Source organism: Vipera berus (assembly GCF_964194415.1).
Source record: "Vipera berus genome assembly, chromosome: 1".
Lineage (NCBI taxonomy): Eukaryota > Metazoa > Chordata > Lepidosauria > Squamata > Viperidae > Vipera > Vipera berus.
Genome location: NC_138202.1, coordinates 158,433,458 through 158,455,887, shown reverse-complemented (window position 1 = coordinate 158,455,887; position 22,430 = coordinate 158,433,458). Strand labels below are relative to the sequence as shown.

The following is a 22,430-nucleotide window of genomic DNA, read 5'->3' as shown; positions in this document are numbered from 1 at the left end:
ATCATGTTACAATGTAGTTTTCTTAAGCATTTTTTTTTAAAATCGTAACTGACGGTTCATACAATTCATCTTCCAATAAACCACAGTTTATAAATCCCAAAGGTTAGGTTCATAAAACACAGCATGCCAAAACATATTCCAAGCAATTACATTATGGCTTAGTGTATATTTACAAATCCAATTTTGGGGTAATGGTTAAGGCACCAGGGTAGAAACCTGGAGATTGTGAGTTCTAGTCCCACGCTGGACACAAAGCCATATGGGTGCCTGTCACTCTCTATCAGGAAAGAAAACTGCAGCAACTTGCCCAGCCAGTCACCAGGAGTCAAGACTGACTCAAAGGCGCAATATCATAATCTACAAACGGGAGGCGTTTCAGCGATCTTCAGTACAGGTGCTACGTCATTCAGAAGAAGCACTGCCAGCAATTCCTTACGCAAGCCGATACATAATTCCTTACAATACTCCTGACACACAAAGAAACCATAACATAGTATGTGAGCACCAAAAAATATCTACCTACTGCTTAATCACAGTTTCAGTCCCTGCTAAGTGACAGCATAAACGTTAGTAACCAGCCTGGAGCTCTGGTAAGATATCAGACTGCTCCTGCAAGAACAGGAATGCTCTCTGGTTTAATCTTCCTCCGAAAATTACCAGGTAGAGTTTAGTTAGTAAAGTGATCGCAGGTTCCCAGCCCAAAATCATTTGGTGGCTCTCCTATTCACACTAGACCATCATCTCAGCACATCCTTTTTGTCCTTTCCATGGAAGCTCTCCCTTAAGATTATTGTGTCACACTGCATCTCTCCATTCCATCTATTTATGGAAAGCAGTTCTAATGTCTGACCAGCCTCTTATGTCTGACCTTTGATGAATTCCCAACTTCCTGATTCCTTTCCCAAGGTGATGAGTTCAAGCCACATAGATCCACAAGTCTGGGGTTCTCCACTGCTCCACTGCTTGGTGGAGCAGTGGGCTAATGCCTCCTTAAGTAACACCAGCTGCCTGCAATTAGTGCAGGTTCGAGTCCCGCCAGGCTCAAGGTTGACTCAGCCTTCCATCCTTCCGAGGTAGGTAAAATGAGGACCCAGATTGTTGGGGGCAATAAGCTGACTTTGTAATAATGCCGCTTGGGGGCCCCCGAAAGCCCTAATAAGCAGGCATATACATAGAATGAAGGCTATTGCTAAGAACATTGATTTGTGCTTCTTAGATTGTAAGCCGCCCTGAGTCTTCGGAGAAGGGCGGGATATAAATGGGATTAAAATAAATAAATAAATAAAAATACTAACCCAGCAATGAGGTCACTGGGCAGGGATGCTGCTCTTTCGGAGGAAGGGGTGGTAAGGCAACAATGGCAAAAGCAATAGCTGCCTCTTGCCTTAACATTAACTCGGTTAATCTGAAGAACGGTGTCTCTGGTTGCTGCGAGTATCTCTCACATCTGAACTGCCATCCCCATTCCCACCAATTTACCGATGGGAACATTTCAAACCCTCTTCCTTCTTCACTCCGGACTCAGTTAGTTCATGCCAGGTAAAAGGCCCTAACCCGTTTATGGCTTTAAAGATCATAACCGATACTTAAATTTTCGCTCTAGGCTAGTAGAAGCTAATACAGATAGTTTAATACCATCCTCTCGTGACCCCTAAATCTTGGACCTAGCCACAGCGTTTTGCATCAATTTCAAAAGACCTTTTTTCAAGAATAGCTCCACATAAAGTACGCTATAGTAGGCAAGACAGAATGTAGTCAAGGGAAGAAACGTTAAGTAAGCATAAAAAAAATCAGAAAGGAATGGATGGCATACTGGCTGCAATTATGCAAATACATTCCTTGCTGCAGTCACCACCTCTGAATCTAGCAACAGCAGAGATTCCTAAGAGATTCTCCCTTATCCGGGCCATTATTTAAATTAGGCATTAGTGTACCGATTGCTTCTTTGGAATTAGTTAGGAGGAATCCGTGGACCTGGCTGTTATCAGCATACTTCTAAAGCTCCAAATGACTTGTGGTTTTAGGCACATTTTAAAGAGTTGGGGACCATCAGTCAGTAGCCGTAATACTGCATAGTAATCTCCCAGAACTATCTTCTGGACATGTCCAAAGAATAGGACCAGAATCATTGCAAACACAGTACTCTGCAAAGAACTGTTCCTAGCTCTAGGTCCAAGCCCACCAGATCACCCAGAGGGATACAATGGTTAGACTACCAAAATATCCATTAAACTATCATCCATCAAGACCAAGTGTTTCAGCTGACCTATGACCAAATAACATATGACAGCTGACACTCAGATTGTCTTGTCTAATCAATATAATTAAAATCATCTGGTACTGAAAGGAAACTTTTTCAATCGGAAACATTTTCATTCAGCCTTACTCAGAAATATAATATTTGAGACTGGCCTATATTACAGAGATCTCCTGGCTTAAGGGAAGACTTTTTTTTAAAGTTCTTATTACAACTTCTTTTAAACAGACTTCCTACCTTCAGGAAAGCACTAAAAATCTTCCATGACTATCTGGGACATGAGAGATTTTATCAATCAAAATGGACGAGAGTTAGACAGAGCTTCTGATCAGAAAACCAAACTCCTACAGATTATGGATCTACCACCGCCTGTCTGTCTCTCTGTCTGCCTGTCTGTCTGTCTCTCCTGCTACATCCAAAGCAGTCTGCCAGGCAGAGCAGGGAGAAATTAACCCCCTCTTTTTCTTTTGGCCAGATCTTTGTAATGACAAAGCAGTTCTCAGGATGAACTCCTAGAGAACAGATCTTTCCTCAATAATTGACTTGGCATGTTAACATTTAATTTGGAAGGCCCACCTTTCCAATCACATTGATTCCCTTAGTTCAGGGGTCAGCAACCTGAAACAGTGAAAGAGCCACTCGGAACCGGTTCCCTCACAAAAGGAAAAACTGGGAGCCGCAAAAAATCTGTGCGCATGCGCGTACATGCGCACATGTGCAGAACAGGGTTTGACTGAAGAGTGGAGCCAAGGCGATATGCACCTACCCTGCATATTTGAATTGATTGGTTGAACTTTTTTAGTCCCACTTTTTTTTTTTTGGACTGCACATGGCAGAGAACTGGGAGCCGCTGGAGATGTCTGAAAGAGCTGCATGCGGCTCCAGAGCCACGGGTTGCAGACCTGTGCCTTAGTTAGACTCCCGCCTAAAAAAATAGGGATGCCAAACAGCAGTCTGTTTTCTTTGTAATATCTACTGGTAGGTTGTAGCATTTGATCATTATCTACTCCTGTTGGCTATTACCCCAACATTTACTTGCAGGGCATACTCCATTCCCCATTATATTTATACCATTATATTAGCAACATAACAAGCCCCTATTCCCCCACATCCTCTCTTAAATACCCCAGGACCTATTTTTCACATACGAATGGAGAAAGATTATAGTAACTCCCAGAGTATATACTTTCAAAAATTACACATCATTCTAAACGTCAAATGGATAATTTTATATGCATTCCAAAATTATTGTAGTGTCTACTCAAGTTAAATTTGAAGGTGTAGTACTGTACTGGTTTCATTTCCAATTTTACAGAGTGTCCACAAAATTGCCAGTAACTAATTTCAAGCCGCTCCTCCTTTCTCCAGGATGAGAAGAAATTTCCAGAGAACTCAGAAACCTGCACACTGTTTTACAATATTTTGAGTGGCCTTATAAGCCACTGTTCTAACGGTAAACGCTTCCTATACCTAAAACAGATACTTTTTGCTTCCTTAATTTTTAAGAAAAACAGCTTTGGGACAGAGTCATCAAATGAACATAGAAAGTGGGAGGTGATGAAGCACTTCCTTCAGTTTCTTTACCAAAGCTGCATTTTCTTTTGAAGAGTTTTGTGGAAGGAAGTGAGGAGAGGCTGTTGCATCATCTATGTGCAAGGTACAGTTAGGTTCTTAGTCTGCAGCTATTCTTCCGTTTAAGCCCCATTTATCTGGTCAAATTTAATTCCAAATAAGGATTATTAGTTAAAAATTATTAGTATTTTATCAGGCAGAGAATCCTGAGGAGAGCAAAAGATCTTCTATTCTCAAAATGCTGAAACTCCCCCGGAGCAAAATTTTCTTTCTTCCTTACCTTGACAAAGGCAAACGAGTTTCTAAGATAAACTCATCTTAAAAAAAAGAAAGAAAAATATTATGTATATTCAATCAATGCCTTCAAACCTCACCTGCTTTAGCGTCTAAAGAAGATCAATAACACACAATAACAGACTGATAAAAGTTTTCAAGACGCATATAAAATAAAATTTGAAGAAACAGTAATCATGCATGTAATAAATATAAGTGGATAACGTGATTTGTACAAAAGAAAGGTAATGACCTGTTAATATTTGGGGAGCAGGCAGGTGCGCTAGGGCTACCAGATCAGAAGTATAAAAATTAGGATGCTCACAAGATAGCAACAAACAATTCTCTGCGCCAATCTAAAGGCTATTTGGATTTTTGCAGCTCAGATAGTTTTAGCTGTAAAGTTAAAGAAAAATTACAAATAGAAATAAACACCTCTGACAAAGAACCACGCTCGGTGTGTTTTAGCAATGTTGAGGAATACTGGGACAAGTAGCAGTGAGGACGAAACGGGCTCTAGGTCAGGAGAATGTATAGCAGGAGTTCTCTCCTTTGCTATACTTTTCTTCAGAAACTCCTTTTATCTGCTTTATAGTAACCTCTAAGTGTAAGCTCTTTAGCTATGAACAACAAACTGGAGCACATTCTGGAAGAGTGTGAAAGAAAAATCTTTTTTTTTTACTTCTCTGCCCTTGTAAATCAAGTGTAAATATTTATACGTTTATATACATTTATATAAAGTATATAAAATAGTTTCTTCATAAAATCATATTGTATATTTTATCAATTTCAATGTGTATTAATATATACTGTATATTTAGAGCCTAAATACACACACATACGCATACATTCCTGATAAAGGTTGAGAATACATATTTTTTTATACAAAAAGTTAACAAAATGGGCTTTTACCAACCAAAATAATGGTTTCTCGCTTGTACTGAATGCAACAGATACTCAGAAAATACAGTTATCACCAATACCATCATTTTAAGTAGAAAATAATTGTTCTCTCAATATCCTAAAACAGGGACTTATGGGATCAAAAAAAGTCCTCACTCACACTATTACTATCACCATCTTGACTTTTGTGCAGAGGCCCCAATGGAGCAGAACTTGCTCCGTATGGAGAAAGAAGATCTCAGATCCAGTCCCTAGCATCTCTTGGATATGGTAAAGAAAAACTCTCACCTGAGTCCTTAAAGAGACTTTGTAAAAATCAAAACAAATCAGACATGCTATTAGGAAAAGCAATGCAATATCTAGGCAAAACCATTCTTACAGTATGTAAGCTTTTGAGTTTTCAGTATCTCTTCATCAGGCAACGTGACTAAAAATCCAGAAAAAGGAGGGAAGGGGGGAATGGAGTTGATGCTTGAGTCCATATGCGTTACAAATTATAGTCTTAAATAATACAATGGCATCTCCAAGTATGCTCATTAAGTCTAACTGTGTATGGAAATTCTATTTAGTTGTACCAGGAATCTCCTAAAGCTGCCAATATAATGATTTCTAAACTGTTGTCTATGGACCACAGTTTGGCCGATGGGGGCCCACAGCCTCCCAACGTTCACTGGCCAGAGTCTGTTTACACTTCTGCCAGCCACTGTGTTTGCGCCCCCATCAGACCACACTCTGTGCCTTAATCTCTGCCTCCCTACATTCATTGCTGGCTGACTGGTCAGACTAAAACACGGGTGTCAAACTCGCCACGTCACGTGACATGTCACGATGTATCACGACTCTTTTTGCATTGCCGGCAATGGGGTGGGCACAGCTTCGGTATGATGAAACCGGCCCGCGGGCCGGCAGTTTGACACCCCTGGAGAGTCCTTCTCTATCACAGCCCTGCTTTCTACCTTCCCTGCTAATCAGCTGGCCAGAGTCTTCTGCCCTCTGAGCGCCCACTTCCCCACAATCACTGAAGGTCAGGTAGCCAGAGCCAAGCCAAGTCCTGCCTCAGCCCCAACTTCCCTGCATTCGATACTAGTCAACTGGCTCACAAAAGTCATGGCTGACAACTGATATACTGAGGTATACAAGTGACACATATATGATGTTGGTGAGAAATGTTTGTTTAGTGATCCATGAGTGCAGAAAGCTTGAGACACACAGTGCTAGAAAGAAGAAAGAAGCAAATAATTATGGGTGTCCATTTTTAGAAATAAACATCTGTCATACAGTAGTCAAAAAGTCATTCCATCTTTTCTGAAATGTGGTATTGGTATACAGTACTGTATAAGGCAGCTTGCATATGCCCAATATCCTAATCCCATTTTTTTTTCTTAATTTCTTGCCTGGTGGACTTTAAACAATATATTCGTATCAGTATCTACTTTAGAAACAAAAAAAGTATAATTCTTTCTCACAATTTCTATTATGAAACATCTAACATCATCCTAGTAGATAAAAGTTGGGAAACTGCATATAAAATATTGGCTAAATTCCATTTTTAGATGGAGAAATTTAGGAGGTCTCTGTGATTTAAGCCACAACACAGGATGTGAGGCTCTTGTCTAAGAGAAGGAGGAAGAAGAGAATTAAACATTTGCTTTCCACATGTTTGCTCTGAACAGCACCGCTACACAGAGACAAAAATGTCAACTTTACAATTTACAGGTTAACAAAGTTGCACATCTGTCAATAATTTTTCTTATAGTACAATCTTATGCAAGCTTACTCAGAAGTAAGAATGACTTAGTTCAACGTACAGATTCTTCAGAATGGGATTGAATTTAAGCATTTACATTTTTGATATAAAAACTAAAATGTAAAGACATCCAAGAAAATATTACAATGCAAAATATAATGTTTTAAATAAATACCTTCAGGAGCGATCACTTCCATCATTCCAGAAACCTGAATAAGTGTAAAACAAAAAAAACCAAATATTTCTAAGAAGTCATTTCTGAAAACAAGTTTCATATGTGTATAATTTAGGAAACCTGGTCTGTACCAGTGGATTGTTGCTACAATGTCTGACAATATTTGAAAGAGGGGGCTATAGTCCTTCTCCATTACTACTACCATTTCTTTCTTCTACGACTATCATCTAGTTCTACTACAACTTTTTTCTTGATGCTATATTGTTCCATTAATACTGAATATATTTACTTTTATTAAATATACTTTTCTTTTAATGCTTTATTAATAATAAAATACATATATGCAGGGCTTTTTTTTCCTCATAGAACGCTCAAAACGGCGTTCCGGCACCTTTTTTTTGCTGGCTCAGGAATTCTGGGAATTGAAGTCCTTGAGTCATAAAAGAGCCAAGGTTGCCTACCTTGCACTAAAGGAGGACATTAAAATTATTTACAGGGTTACTTCTTTAGGAACTAAACTTTTAGAATCTAAAACAGCTAATTCAAAAAAGCCAACAGGAAAGAACCTCACATTTTTCATCTGCTTCTGTCTTTTGGAAGGTAAAATTAGATAACAAAATAATCTATTTCCTATGTTAACATCTCTGCAATGAAATCAATAAAGGTAACAGGAAAGAAACGAGAAACATTTTTCTCAATGTAATACGTCTAATTTAGCTGATGCTAGAAAAAAATAGTATCTTTTGTACATACTCTTGAAAACTATTTTGAATCTAACCATCTATTACAACTAAACCACTTTAAATTAAACAATTCTTAAGAGTGAAATATTCTTAATTTGGACTTTACTTTTACTGTTTGGACTGTGGTGTGTTTTGAAAAATAGATTATTTAGGATCTAGTTATGTTGCACTTCAGTCTTTAAATAATTAACCTAGTATATACATAACAATATATGATGTTTTCCATGGTGAGCTTAACATCAATAACAACATTTATTAAAAAGGCTAAAATAATTTCTGGGGGTATTATCTGTACATTAAAATTTTGTTTAGTCACAATCTTTCACTTTTCACATTCTGGACAAGCAGTGGTCATGTATCCTAGCAAAAGATGTTATATATGTGCATAAGCGTAGTCAGTAGCATATGCCTTTTTAAAAATATCAAACATGCAAAGAAACAAAAATAAGTCCAAAATATCTATATTACATGCAGAAATGCCAACTTTGCAAACAATATTTCTCATCCATAACTATGGCACCCTAAGGATACCTGCATACATGCAATTGCTTCCCTGGGATCAGTAATGCAGCAAGGATTGCTTTTTCCTTCCGGTAACAAATTGCTGGGAAATACCAAACATGGCCTTAAGAATTCCAATGTTTGTTACAAATTTTTCTGGATGTGGTTGGAAAGAGACCTAGAAATGCCAGCACAAATACATCACACTTGCTGAACATGCACACACAACTAATTACAATCTTCAATTATATGTGATATATCTAAAATGAGATGTCTCAACTGCAACTTGTAAACCGTTCTGTTTTGTGGCAAAACAATCCAGGACAAGCTGATCAGCAGAGCTTAGAGAGGACTCATTATCACAATTTTTGGGAAGGAAAGAAACAGAAGGACAGTTTAACATCTTCCAGTTGATGTTATGTTATGTAATATCTTCTGGGAGTTAAAGTCCACGAGTCATAAAAGAGCCAAGGTTGCCTACGCCTGGCCTATTGGCTTTCAAAAGCCAATAGGAATTGCTGCTGACCACGCCAAAAGACCCGGCTGGCAAACATTGCACAGGCAAGTTGTCTGCAGCGAAGGCAGGAACTTTGCACCCCTCCCTGCTGCCCAACTACACCATCTCAACTAGGTAAGTAAGATATTATTTGCAAATAGGATGGCAATAAACAATTTAGGCTGCATTTACATCAGGGCTTTTCAACCTTTTCAGAAATTGTACCACTTTTAGGACATGACAATATTCAAGCACCACCAGTGCTTAACAAGGTGTCAAAAACTTGATGACTAAAAAAAAGGGGGGTTATTTTTTCATTGGTTAGATTCATTTATTGTTATAGGCCATTATAAAATAGCCATTATAAAATGGCTATTTTATAATATTATAGAAAAGCAAAAAGTTGAGGTTCAATGTTAATGCTTCCTTCTACTCCTGTAACAGAGAAAGTCAGAAGTCAGTGCCTTTTCTTTTTCCCTTCTCCCCCTCACTTTTCCTTTTCTCTCACCCTTCGCTCGCAAAAGCCCCCCCCACTCACTCACACTTTGCTCACAAAAGCCTCCAGTCGCTCTCACTCACTCCTCCATCTCTTTCAAAGGCACCTTGTTTAGTCTGTCCCCCACTCACTCCATCTCTTTCAAAGGCCTCTTGCTCGCTCGCTCACTTACTGCCCCGTCGCTTCCAAACACCATTTGCTCGTTCACTCACTCACTTACTGCCCCATCAATTCCAAACGCCACTTGCTTGCTCACTCACTGCATTTGGAAGCGACGGGGCAGTAAGTGAATGAGTGCCGGTGCCAGAGGCCATCAGCTGTTTGGTGCCAGAGACCATTGCCACAAGGAACACAGCTCTGGGTCGGGGTTCAGAGCAGCTTCAGGTGGGGGCTCAGCATGGGCTGCGGCATGGCAACTGCAGGGAGGGGAATTCCCATGGCGGCTGTGTGGAGGGGAATCCCCACACGTGGCTTCGAGCCGCAAGGGCGGGGGTGCAAAGGACAGGCGGCGATGCCATAGCAAGACACCGGCATCGCTCCCAGTGACAGCACCTCTGAGTTCCGGCACCTTTTTTTTTTTTAGAAAAAAAGCACTGCATACTGTATATGTAAAAAACAGTCATCTTACATGCATTCAAAATATTACTTAATATTCCTATTCACAGTAATTATTATAAGCACCTGGCATTAAATATTCACATACACATTTAAAAAGTATATTATAATGAAACCAACTTTTGCAAAAAAACAAAAAACAAACAAAAACCCCTCTTACACTTTGCAAGCCTGTAAAGTCTCTCTTCTATCTACCTTCTTTTACACTATATGTCTGTGAGATATATGTTGTTTTTTCAATTTTCATAAACCACAAAGCACATGTAGAGACTAGAGTTTTGGTAATTTAATTCAAATGAACTAAGTATAGTAAAATGATGGTGCATTATTGTTTGTATCCTAAACTGCAATGAGGGTAATGTAACCAAAGGGGAAGACTGGGATTGATGTTGCTTTATTGTGCTGTTGTAAACTTTAAGTAGGGCCAATAGAAAGTCCCTAAACAATAACTGATTTTGCAAATATTGTAAAAAGCTTACTAAACCAGGTAACTTAAGATGTAAGGAAGTATACTCAATTTACTCTTACTTATTTTTGGATACAGCATTGCTGATTTGTAGTTTGTAAATATAAATTATGCAGCTTTAATGTAGCCTTAATTATTATGACACAAAATGTGTCAACTAAATTGCTATAGAAATAGAAGCAGAAAAGAAATCATTTTAGTGAATACAGGATCTCCAGAATTAAAGGGTAGGAAAAGATCATTCTAGAATCAACCTACTATCACAATACTCCAATGTGTTGGATATTCTTCAGCAAGTCACCCTCCAATCTTGCATTCAAAGCTGAAACATTCCCATTAATAGTTATTATATGACCTTCTCTATATAATTCTTGTATCAAGACTAGTTGTAACCTTCATCTCTTGGGACCAGATAATCAGATTTACATAAATATAATTTTGTGTATAATTATGTATCATACGTGCAACTGCTGCTATCTCTGCAGAACACCAGAACTTCTGCAAATCACTGTATTCATAATCTGAAATTCATTTAAGCCAGTAAACTGCATTTAGCAGGTCTGGCTTGAGTTCAAATGAGAATAAAGTAATTTGAGTGCTTTGTAGATCTGACCACTGCTTGACAACACTCATGTGCCCCGTCTCCCAGCCGTTCTTGCAAGTACTGGGAAGGAATAAGAACTATTTTACCATAAAATGATATAAATTATTTAAGGGGGGAAAACAGTGCATCAGTGCTTGGTATTGCTGCCTTGAGGACTGCAGGAGGACTGCTTTATATCTGTGATTTTACATTAACAGAAAATCTGCATGCTGCCTCTAAACATACACTGAAAGGCAATTAAAACTTTTAATACTTCCAAAGTATTGATCGTAAATAGTACACAGTGGTAAAAGGATAAAAAGTTTTAATTAATTCCTATTTCTATGTCTCACATACTGAAACACACATGGCTTTGATACTATTGCTTGTTTTATCATCCTCACTTTTTTATTGATTTTATTAACAGCTCTATATGTAGGTTTTGCAGACACTATAAAATACGGTTCCTAATCTTCCTTGTGAAAAATGCAGCTCCTCAAACACCATCCCCCTTAATCTAACCCCATTAATAAACCCGGTTTATAAACCAATGTTCTCTAGGACACCAACCTGTGGATTTGTTTAATACGGTAATTTGAGGATATTGTTTCTTTGGTTATGGGAAGACGGAGAGAAAATTAAACTGAAGACAGATGAAGGCTTTCCCCAGTTGGCTTAGCTAGAGAGATTGTACTTGTGGGATTCTGAGTGTTTTGCAAACTTTAGACATACCTCCATGCTTTTCAGAGTAAGGATCAATAGATGCCGTATGGCCTTTTTCCATATTAAGCATTGTGGATGTCCAGAGCTTTTGTTGCGGGCCATAAGTTGAAAGATCAAGTATGATCAAAGATGGTAAAGACAGAAGAAAAAAAAAGATCGAGGTTCCTACCTTAGAAGCCCCAGGCCTCGGCATTCCTTGCCCCACAAGAACATTTAATCTGGATGAAAAAAGAAGGGAAGGAGGGTTAGGGCCTCATTTACACGCATTCCCCGACCTTCTTCGGAAAAGTATCTTAGAGCTACCTATTCATGGTGTGACTCGGCTGCCCGCGAGACAAGACGCTAAACTCCGGAGTTGCTCCCTGCCTAATGCCGAAAGCGTCTCTACGGGGACTGACGGCCACCCAGTTGCCATAGCAACAACACGCTCTGGGGCCATCTCCGAGCCTACCGCAAAAGGAGGCCGACGGGGAACTTTGAGCCGAGACGGAAACGTTCCCGCCTCCGCGCGGGCCGTGCGCGCGGCCGGTGAAGCCTCGCAGGGCGCGCACGCGGAGAAGACTCGGAAGGAGGCGGGAATGTGAAACGTTTTCGTGGAGAGGAGAAAACGTACAGCCGAATTGCTTACCTGGAAATTAACCCTTCGAGCGGTTTTTAAATAAATTAAATTTGGCTGGAGCAGCTATCGGCCCTGGTTCTGTCTTAAAACAACACGCAAAACAGTTTGATTGGGCTCCCAAAGGTGCTTTCTCAGGAGGCGACTGGACTTTCTTGTTTTTCGTTGAAGACGTTGGGCTTCTCACCCAAGAAGCTTCTTCAGCTCTGAGCGGATGGTGGGGGATGGAAGGATTTATATTTGAGATGCAGACAGCACAGACTCGTCCCCAACAGCCTGTGCCTGTCTTCAACAGTGAAGGCACACAGGGCAAAAAATATCCTGCAGCCACACATTTGCATTACTCAGGTGACCCTGAAGACACAGGTAAACCTCCAAGTGGCCTCAACGACTCTCTAAAAGAATGCAGATGACCAGATGATCCTTCCATTCCCCACCATCCAGTCAGAATATGTTATGATGCAAGCGATGAACTCCAAATGACTGGGCTTGTTCAGTAGACTAAACTTTTTTCCCCCCTTTTCTTTCCATTCAACCGCGACTGATTCTTGGAGACTTCCCGGACAAGTCCTGACAATTTTCTTGGGAAGTTTTTCCCAGGCTTTGCCTTGCCTGCTTACAAGGGCTAAGACAGAGTGACTGGCCAAGATCACCCAGCTGGCTTTGTGCCTAAGGTGAGACTAAACTTCATGGTCTCCTGGTTTCTAGCTTGATGCCTTAACCAGGCAAATCAGGTGTTATAGTCCCCTGTGGGAATCCAAGCAATTGTTTATTCAAGATACAGGTTGTCCTCGAGTTACAGTCATTCGTTTAGTGAAATAAGCAACCTATTACCATTTTTCACACTTAGGACCATTGTAGCATCCTGTAGTCATGTGATCAGACACTTGGCAACTGCCATGTATTTGCAGTGTCCTGGAGTCATGTGATCCCCTTTTGCTACCTTCTGATAAGCAAAGTCAATGGGGAAACCGGATTCTCTTAACAACTGGATTACTAACTTAACAATTACTATGATTCACTTAACAACTCTGGCAAGAAAATGGGGCAAAGCTCCATTAGCAACTGTCTTGCTTACCAATGGAAATTTTAGGCTCAGTTGTGGTTGTAAGTCGAGGAGTAGTTGTATATATTTTATTCTTAATAAAATGAAGATTGTGAATGCAGCCACTGAAAGCCAGACTATACCTCACAACATTGATCACATACTGTGCCTTGGAAGACTTTATTTCAGGCCTCCTTTTTGCCTCATACGTGATTAGGCCAAAACAAGTTGGATTCTTCTCCAAAGTTAGATCTTGGATCTAACCCTGCTTGTTTTCTTTTTTTCTATCTCCTTTTGCTGCAGGATGCTTGCAAAGCGTGTAATCTCCCAACTAATCCATGTTTATAGCATTCTATGTTTATATGATTTTGATGACCCTGAGTGGAGTTTCCTTTATTCCTTTATTCAAATTTAGGTACTAAATTTGGAGTTTCCTTTATTCCTTTATTCCTTTATTCAAATTTAGGTACTAAGTAGATGATAGCATCTATTTGAATCAAATGTGAAAGAAACAATAAGGCTTCTTATTCCTTAAAGGCAATTTTTTTCAGTGTCTTCAAAAATATCATTGGATTTGGGATGTTTTCATGGGAGAATTCAATAACAGCCAACAAAGCAATCTTGTCACTAGAGACCTACAGCATCTTACAACATTACTCAATAACAGATATAAAGACGGCGTGCATTACTATATCAGCATGTTGATGGTGAAATGATGCACATGGAATGGCTACAGAATACTTCTCTATGCTTTCTTGCTATCTGATTCCACGCAAGGAAATTATTACTGAGAGTCATTTCATACTATTACAAACTAATGCAATCAGGAAACACTGAGGCCATACTTCAAACAGGAACCTGGTATTCATCCAGTATATCCGTTCCTTGAATAAACTCCAAATCATTCTGAAGCAGCTTGGATGATGGGTATAGGCATACCGGGAAGAACAAAATGGAAAGTTTCTTGCTCCAAACAGAAGATGTTTTTTAAACCACGTGACATCCAAAAGTGAGTAATTCAGAAAAGAATATTCATTGAAGAAAACAGCCTAATTAATTCCTATTCAAATCAATAGAGCAAGTCAAAATCTTTAAACCTATGTACAATTGATCATGGCTGGATTATACCCACTGTATATGCATAATATTTAACCGCTTCTGTAACATCTTAGACTAATTTAATCTAGAGGGGTTTGCAACTGATGTACTAATTTCCTTACTCACAGGAAGCTTTCCAGTTCAAAATATATGCATCTATACATAGATATTGCTAACAGTGCAACCCAGTGTAGGAAATACAACATATGAAATCCATTTTTTGTTCTTAAGCAAAGAAATATTTTAAACCAAGATTTCCATCTCTGATATAATAATCACTGATGGAAATCTGAAAGCAATTGCCTGCTTGCAGCAATTTTACTCAGAAGAATATGCTGGGTTGACTGTAAAAATACAAAATATGCAGCACAGAACATTTCAAGAGATGAATGGAAACAGAGTTTTGACAAAATGACAGATGAATTACAACTAAACCCTCAAGAGGGAGAATATAAACACACTAACATCACTCCATAAAATAACTTTTTTAAAAAAGCTCAATTCCCCTATGATGTAATACATAAAAAATGAACCCCTACCACACAATGGAAATATGTTATCTTTATATCTTTAGATTATTTACATTACAGGGCCTCCCTCATCTTACATCACAAGCACCCAGTCGGTCAAACGTTTCAGAATATGACTTAGCTTCCTAGTGCTGTCTTCCCAAATAAAAGAAATTATAAAACAATGATCAAAGATTAAATATGTAGGAACCACCTCTTTCCCCTATAAATATTTTTTCTTGTGTACGTTTAGAGGAGAAGAAACGTCTAGGCCTGATTTCCCTAAAGAAATAAGGTGCCTTACTTCTGAGAAGGAGCATTGGACTGAGCAGGAAGTATTGCAACTGTTCCTCTGGAATCAGCAGTATTACCAATTGGATGTACGGTTATTTTTGTTGGATCACTTTGAAGTACGACTACCATAAGTTGGGTATCAGTGAATCAAAATCAGCAGCAAATATACATGCGATTATTCTTATCTTAAAAATATGTGGCAAGTTCAGTTTAGTAAAAACCACCGGTTGGCTATATCCTAGGTATACTGTACTTTTGCAGACCAAGACTGTTGCTGAAATAAAAGTATTCACAACTATTGTGTGTTTGGCAAAAATAGGAATATCCTAAGAACGTGATGAAATCCTGAAAATGTGAGGTCTTCTTCACGTCATCTCTGAAATGATTATTAGCTCCCTGGGTTAGTGCTTTCACAGTGTACAGAGTATATCCCCCCAACTCAGTGGCCTCCGGATGTGGCTTCCAGAATTCCCAATGATTGGCCATGTTGATTGGAAATTCTAGCAGCAGTCACTCAGATCCAGTGGGAGGACACCAAGCTAGGCAAAGCCATTGCCCATATGCAAAGAGAGGGAAGATTAGCGTGGACACTACAGACTGGATTCAGATTCTTCCTAAATTGCCCAGCTGACATATTTTATGTTAATTTTACCTAATTAATGCATCAAATTTGATGAGACTTAGTTACCATTAACTTTAGGAGGATATAGACCTGCAGCTTTAGAGAATGTATAACCAAGTTCTGGACTCTGGATCTATTATAATCACATCATGGCATGTGAAGGGGAAAATTAAATTAGTTGAGATTAGGATGGGTGATTTGCTATTATCATGTTGAAAAGTAGGTAAGATCATATCCAACAGGACTTGGGAGTATAAATACAATACAATATAACTGAAGCAAGCCAGTTTGCTATATCTAGTTCAAAGGCAACATGATGTGTTTTACTATTTGAACATATTTTAATGTACAATGCCATATCTGTTTTTGTTTTACTGTGAGCTATCTAACATCATAGGTGGAAGAGGCATATATGTACAATAAATAAACACATGAATTATAATCAATTTATCAAATAAATAATCTAAAATATTTCCATATTATGAAAGCAAGCTGCTAGAGAATGCTATAACAAAATGCAAAATGAATTACCGTAACCCAGATCCAGCTTAAGACAATCTGAAAGATATAGATATGCTGTTCGACAATTACAATTGGCCCAGAATGACTGAGTTTCTGAGTATGGAGGCTTTGTGAACTTTGGGGAATTTATATTATGTAATTTAAATCAGGGGTCTCCAACCCCAGGGCCATGGCCCACTACTAGGCCACAGTCCATTTGGAACTGCGTTGCACAAGAGGTAAGTGAGCCCGCATGCACACACAGCTCCACATGTGCGAGCAGCAAGCACTCACACATGGAGTCCCATTCATGCAAGCAGCAGTTATTTGCGCTGTCATCACAACTCGCATGAAACCATCCCTTCTTCCCCAACTCCAGCGCCAGGCTGCCAACCCAGATAGGTTGGAAGCCACTGATTTAAATATCCTATACAGATAGTCATTCATTCATTTAAATATAAAACTGAAGTGTTTGCTCTTTTAAAGCAATCCCAATCTAATCAGTTTGACAGTTGACTTTAATTGATTTGTATGTGTCATGTGGTCTTACCCAGTTACATAGTATAAATATAGTGCAAACCAGTGTCTTCTCAGAAGCAAATCCTATGTGCAAAGAGGCTTATTCTCTATCACTGCTTTGCAGAATATAATTTTCTTCAGAAATGACCATTATCAAGTTGCATGAGCATGCTAGCTAATACTGACAGAAGACTTCAGTTTAGGAAAATATAGGATGCTTATTTAAACAAAGAAGATGTATCTCATAAAAGATGAACCTGAACAAGTATCCTGTTCATAATATATTAAAAGAGGGATTACACTCTTTATATATTTAAAAATATGTTCTTCATATAAAAATACAATCAACCTATCTTCTTATTTTGAAACTCAAATACTTTGGCCACCTAATGAGAAGGAAGGACTCACTGGAGAAGAGCCTAATGCTGGGAAAGATTGAGGGCAATAGAAGAAGGGGACGACAGAGAATGAGGTGGCTGGATGGAGTCACTGAAGCAGTAGGCGTGAGCTTAAATGGACTCCAGAAGATGGTAGAGGACAGGGAGGCCTGGAGGAACGTTGTCCATGGGGTCGCGATGGGTTGGACACGACTTTGCAACTAACAACAACAACAATCTTATTAGATTGAAAAAGGATTACCATTATTGTATGCTGTAAAAAGTCAGAAATATTTTAAAAAATAGCAGCTACTACTGTATGTTATCTCTTTAGGACTGCAATTCATAAGAAAAAGCTTCACTGAAAATACAGTAACAAAATTTACTTGTAAGCAAGCGCATATAAAATTGAATTGCAAGATGTTCTAAAGAACTGCAACCATTATACATAATTTACTAATGCACAGCGCTACTAACAAAATGATATAAATTGCCAGTACTGGAACAAGACTAAATGAATTAATATTTAGATTATTATTTACCATACACATTTTTAATCCAATCAATTCTGCATTTAAAATACAACTCCTAAAATTCCTATGTTTGCAAATAAATTCTTTTGACATTATACTATAACTTGCACCATAATTTCATTCAGTCTCTAATGTTCACATTCATCTCAAAAGCAAGAGATGTAAAAACTGGAAAAATATTGTCTCATAGATTGGAAAGCATTTGTATTAAAGTTAAAAATATTTTATTAGAAGGCAATATTGCAAAATAATCCCAAATCCAAGTAATCTATCTTAAAACAGGTTGCCCTTCCAAATTCCCATTTAAAACTAATTACATTTTTCTGCAGGTTATATGTAATAAGTTTTAGTGATGTTACTCCCTTCAGTAACTAAAAATGGCAACTTCGCAGATCAGTTTTGGCAGCTTTCCTTTTTAAATTGCTTAAATTGCAGTACCTTGAAAACAAATTCATCTTGATGTTTATACGATTTGCCAAATTTTATTAAAAAATAATAAAATTGCAAATGCAACTAAAACATTCTATTTCAGATGGATATTTTCACTAGTACCACAGTCCTAGAACAGTTCACTGTGATGTTGGTATCTACAGTTACTTTCAGATGTACAATATAGAGTACAAAACTGGGAACACAAACTTGAACTTTATTCAGTAAGCACCAGCTGAATTTTTTTGTACTTTAAATGAGAATACACATTAGTTTGTAAGAAAATCTTTATTTTAAGATGTAGTTGACAAATTATTTTTCAAAGAATATGGAATTTTCCTTTTGTATTATACTTATATTACAAATTTACAAGGCTGAGATCTGAAAATTTGCAGGCTTTACAAGATGAACACTTAGGGGCTTTCACTGCTTTGATAAATGTTTATATAATACAGAAATAAAATCTGTGGCTCAGAAAAAGTTGGATATTTTCTATGTGCGTTAGGAGTACTTAGTAGATCTCATCCCAAGTTATGCTCATATGGTACAAAACTGCAGCCTTATTCTGACATCTGGAAATTAAAAAGAAACTTCAAACTTGCTTTTCTTGATTTTCATCTTGTCCATTTAAAAATGGGGAAACAATTTCAATGTGAAACAATTTTAGCAGTGCAGAAGACTGAACAAAAATGGCAAAAGACTCTGACAAACCATACTCCATATAATATTTCTTCTAGTAACAAGTATGCTGCTTTTTCAACCTTAAGCGTGATCTTGCAAGTTAAGCACTCCTAAGCCCAATGAAGACAATGGAAGTCAAACAAAAAAGTACTTTAACTTTGTAGGGGTGGTTCTTATTACCCAGAAATAAGTCTTGCTGATTTTAACACCGCTAAACATAAATTCTTCAATATAATTATACAGCAGTTGATTTCTGTTTCCCTTTTTCGATCAAGCTTCTTGTACTTTGCAATTTTCCGCTGGGGTGCAAACAATATATATACATTATTGTTTACTTGTAATGTTTGAATGTTACAACTCTGATCAACAATTGTTTTAAAAATAATAGATAAAGCAATAGAAACTCACACATTTTATACCATTATAATATATTCCACAAGGAAAATATAGGTGATCTTTACAATGCTGAGTTAATATGAGCTGCAGGTTGGACCTCATACTAAGGTGCTCTCCAACTAAACGGGGCATTTGTTGAAGTGAAACAAACACTTAAAATGGCTTAGTGGTATATGTTCAAAAAGTTTCAAAAGAAATAAACAAGATGAAATCAGCTTAGTGTGATCTTCCCAATATGACTCCAGGGTTGATGCATTTACTTTAGCATGCTGACACACTGTGGGTCACTTCAAACTTCTCATGGTGTAGTCCCCATAAGGGAGTCAGGTATAAAAATAAGGGGGGGGGAGGGAAAGAGGAATGATTTTATCCAAAGCTTTAAATAAACTGTATACAAAGGGCTGATCTCTCCCCCTAAACACAAGGCAAAAAATTATACCCACTCAATAACTAGGCTAATGTTGCTGTTTCTATTTCTTTTTTCCTTTCTTTCTTTTTAAAGCATTCTGGTCCATTATGGCCAGATGTTTCCAAATGTGGTGGAAGGTGGGACCACAATCTTTTGGCTGCAAGCATCTGACAGTGAAGCCATAATCCTTTGGGGGATTTGGATGGAAGATGAGATCCTAGGATAGCTTTAATCTGGAGTTCAAAAAAGTGTGCGTAGGGGGTTGCAGGAGATCCAAAGGAAAAACAAAACCGCACAAGGCTAATCTCAGATCCACAGAGCAGTTCCAAATCCGCAGATGGGTTTCACGGTTGCACTTCAAAGCACACAAACAAAGACTATGGGGCAGGTTAGCTCCAGAGGGTGAAGATCCGAATCCAAGGAAAACTATCAATCCCTTAGGTCTCCTGACCAAGGATTTTCCAATTGCTTCTCAAAGGAAATCGGTCTAACTAACGCAAGCCTCTAAGATGCCAGACTTTGGAAATTTTCCGGATGTGTGTGTGTGTGTGTGTGTGTATGTGTGTGTCCTTCCAGCTCCTCTTTAATGGTCTCCAAATAAAGAGCTCTCCCGGTTTTTCCCGAAATGTCCAGATTCTGCACGGGGCTGAAGTGGAAGGAGAAAGCGGCCCGCTCCGAAACCTGCAAGAGGGCAGCAGCTGAGGAAACAGAGCAGCGCAAAAGCGCCTCAGCGTAACCGACGCCAAGCAGCAACAGGTCACAAGTCCCGCGACTCCTCTCGCTTGATTGCGCAAGCGCGCCCGTCGCCCCCCGCCAGGCCGAGGCCGAGGCCGGCCTTGAGCCTCTTGTTCTGGTGCGTTTTGACGTGCTTGGCCAGGTGGTCGCTGCGCATGAAGCGCTTGCCGCACTCGGCGCAGCCGAAGCGCTTCTCGCCGGTGTGAGTCCGCAGGTGCCGCTGGAGTTCGTCGGAGCGCGTGAAGCTCTTGCCGCAGAAGAGCCAGTTGCAGACGAAGGGCCGGTCGCCCGTGTGCCAGCGCAGGTGCGCCTTGAGGTGCGACGTCTTGCCGTAGACCTTCCCGCAGCCGGGGACGTGGCACACGTGCTGCTTCTTTTTCCCGGGCTCGGCGGGGGCGTCGGGCCCGGCGCCTGCCGCTACCTGGCAGTTGGGGCAGCGGCAGCGGCGGCACCTCCTGGCCGTGGCCGCCAGGGGCGCTTTGGGGTGCAGCAGGGCGGCCAGCTGCGATTGGTACTGCGCCAGCTCCGAGGGCGCCAAAACCAGCCCGCGCGGCAGGCCCCCGGGGGCCGCGAAGCGATGCGCGCAAGTGCCCGGGCCTGGCGCCGCCTGTTGGATGCTCCACCAAGGCAGGTCCTCGGGCGCCGGCGAGAGCTGCCGGCAGGACTGGGGGGCGGGCGGCGGGGGCATCAAGTTGGAGTAGCCCGGCGGGAGGGCCGCCTGGGCGGCGTAGGGCACGTAAGCCGACGGAGGGCAGCTGGAGGAGAGGGCGCCCATGGAAGCCGGGAGCATCTTGACGGAGGAAAATTCGTAGGGGTAGGATGGATCTGCCGGGGGCGTCAGCGGCAGCTCGTGGCCGCCCGCGAAAGCCGGCTGCGGGGTGAGCCCGAGGCTGGGCGGCGGGGGAGGCAGTCCGCCCGGGGAGTGGGCCGGCATCTCGCTGCTCCACGGGTGAAAGATCCTGGACGGGGAGCCCAAGCTTGACTCGTAGGAGACCTGCAGGAAATCCGAGGGAGCGACCGGCGCGCTCGGCTGCCCGATTCGGCTACAGGTGGCGGCCAGGAGAGCCAGAGGGGAGTGCTTGGCCAAGTCGGGAGAGGCGCTGGGGGTCCGATCCTGCGGCAAAAGGTGGGGAAAGAGCGGCGGTTAATCTCTGTTCCTTGGGGCTTCTTCCTCTCCACCTAGCAGCAAGCGCCCGTTGGTGGATACCGGGCGGCATCTCAAAAAGTTTACTGCCGGGCGCTAAGTACCGGTGGCTGAGCTCGGCACCTGGGCGGGGCGTTTCTCAGAAGACAATGAACCGCAACCGGGATGCCCGGAGTCGGCAGCCCGCGGTGCTGCCTCGCTTTCCTCCCGCCCACTTCAGTTCGGTGCCAACTTGGAAACCTCTCAGCGAACCCCGCTGGAAGAGACCCTCGCGCCCGTCTACCCCCTCCCCTCGCTCTGGACTACTTCCGACGACTCTTAGACCGTTGAGTTCAGGACAATAGCTTTGGAAGGGGAGGGCGGGCTTTAGATGCAGTCGCGGGCCCTTGATTGTAGGGAATCCTTCAATGAGAGCAGAAAGGGGAAAAAACTTCTTTTCTCTCAAAAGTGGATTTAAAGAAAAGGGGAAAAAAAAGCCCAGGGATCAAGCGATTTACTCAAAAGTCTATTTTACGTGCGCAATCAACCCCCCCCCGTAACTTTTCCGAGGGTCCCAAGTGAGCTGGCCCCCTCCCCTAAACACCCACCAGCTCGCCACCTTCCCGCTCTGTGGTCTCCCGCCAATCTTGTCGCCTGAAATTCCAATATCCTCGCGGGGGCGGGGGGGGGAGTAGGCTCCCGGTACTCTACCCCCCATCTTCAACTAGAGACTAACCTGAAGAAACGCCTGCAGGGAGTCGTTTCGCAGGACGGCCACCGCGGCCATGGCTATCGCGTCCGGAGGGAGAAGAGGCCAGAGGGCCACTGCCGCGACATAAAGTCGCCAAGAGGCAGCCGAAAAGCTGCCCCGTTTCCTTGCCCTCCGCCTCTGATTTCTTCTTCTCCCCCCCCCCCCCCCCGTCGCCGACTCAGCCCGCCAGCCCGGGCTCAGCGCGATCTCCGCGGACTGTCTGACTGCGCCAGGATCACCTC

General features: G+C 41.0%; 2 protein-coding genes across 2 annotated transcripts in view; both read right to left on the bottom strand.

Moving 5' to 3' along the window:
* The window catches only part of ERICH2 (glutamate rich 2), a gene marked incomplete at both ends in the record, with an annotated part of 43,262 nt that extends 28,884 nt beyond the window's left edge, over window positions 1–14,378 (bottom strand). Inside the window, 5 exons of the mRNA XM_081340111.1 lie at window positions 4,110–4,146; window positions 6,928–6,961; window positions 11,720–11,768; window positions 11,854–11,997; window positions 14,344–14,378. Of these exons, the coding sequence (XP_081196237.1) occupies window positions 4,110–4,146; window positions 6,928–6,961; window positions 11,720–11,768; window positions 11,854–11,997; window positions 14,344–14,378 (299 nt within the window). The remainder of the gene's footprint in view (window positions 1–4,109; window positions 4,147–6,927; window positions 6,962–11,719; window positions 11,769–11,853; window positions 11,998–14,343) is intronic.
* A 5,958-nt stretch (window positions 14,379–20,336) lies between these two features.
* On the bottom strand, window positions 20,337–22,224 carry SP5 (Sp5 transcription factor; the record flags this gene model as incomplete). Its single annotated transcript, XM_081316203.1, has 2 exons — window positions 20,337–21,428; window positions 22,174–22,224. The coding sequence occupies 2 exons, from the start codon at window positions 22,222–22,224 to the stop codon at window positions 20,337–20,339; spliced, it is 1,143 nt and encodes a 380-aa protein (XP_081172329.1).
* Window positions 22,225–22,430: the final 206 nt, after the last annotated feature.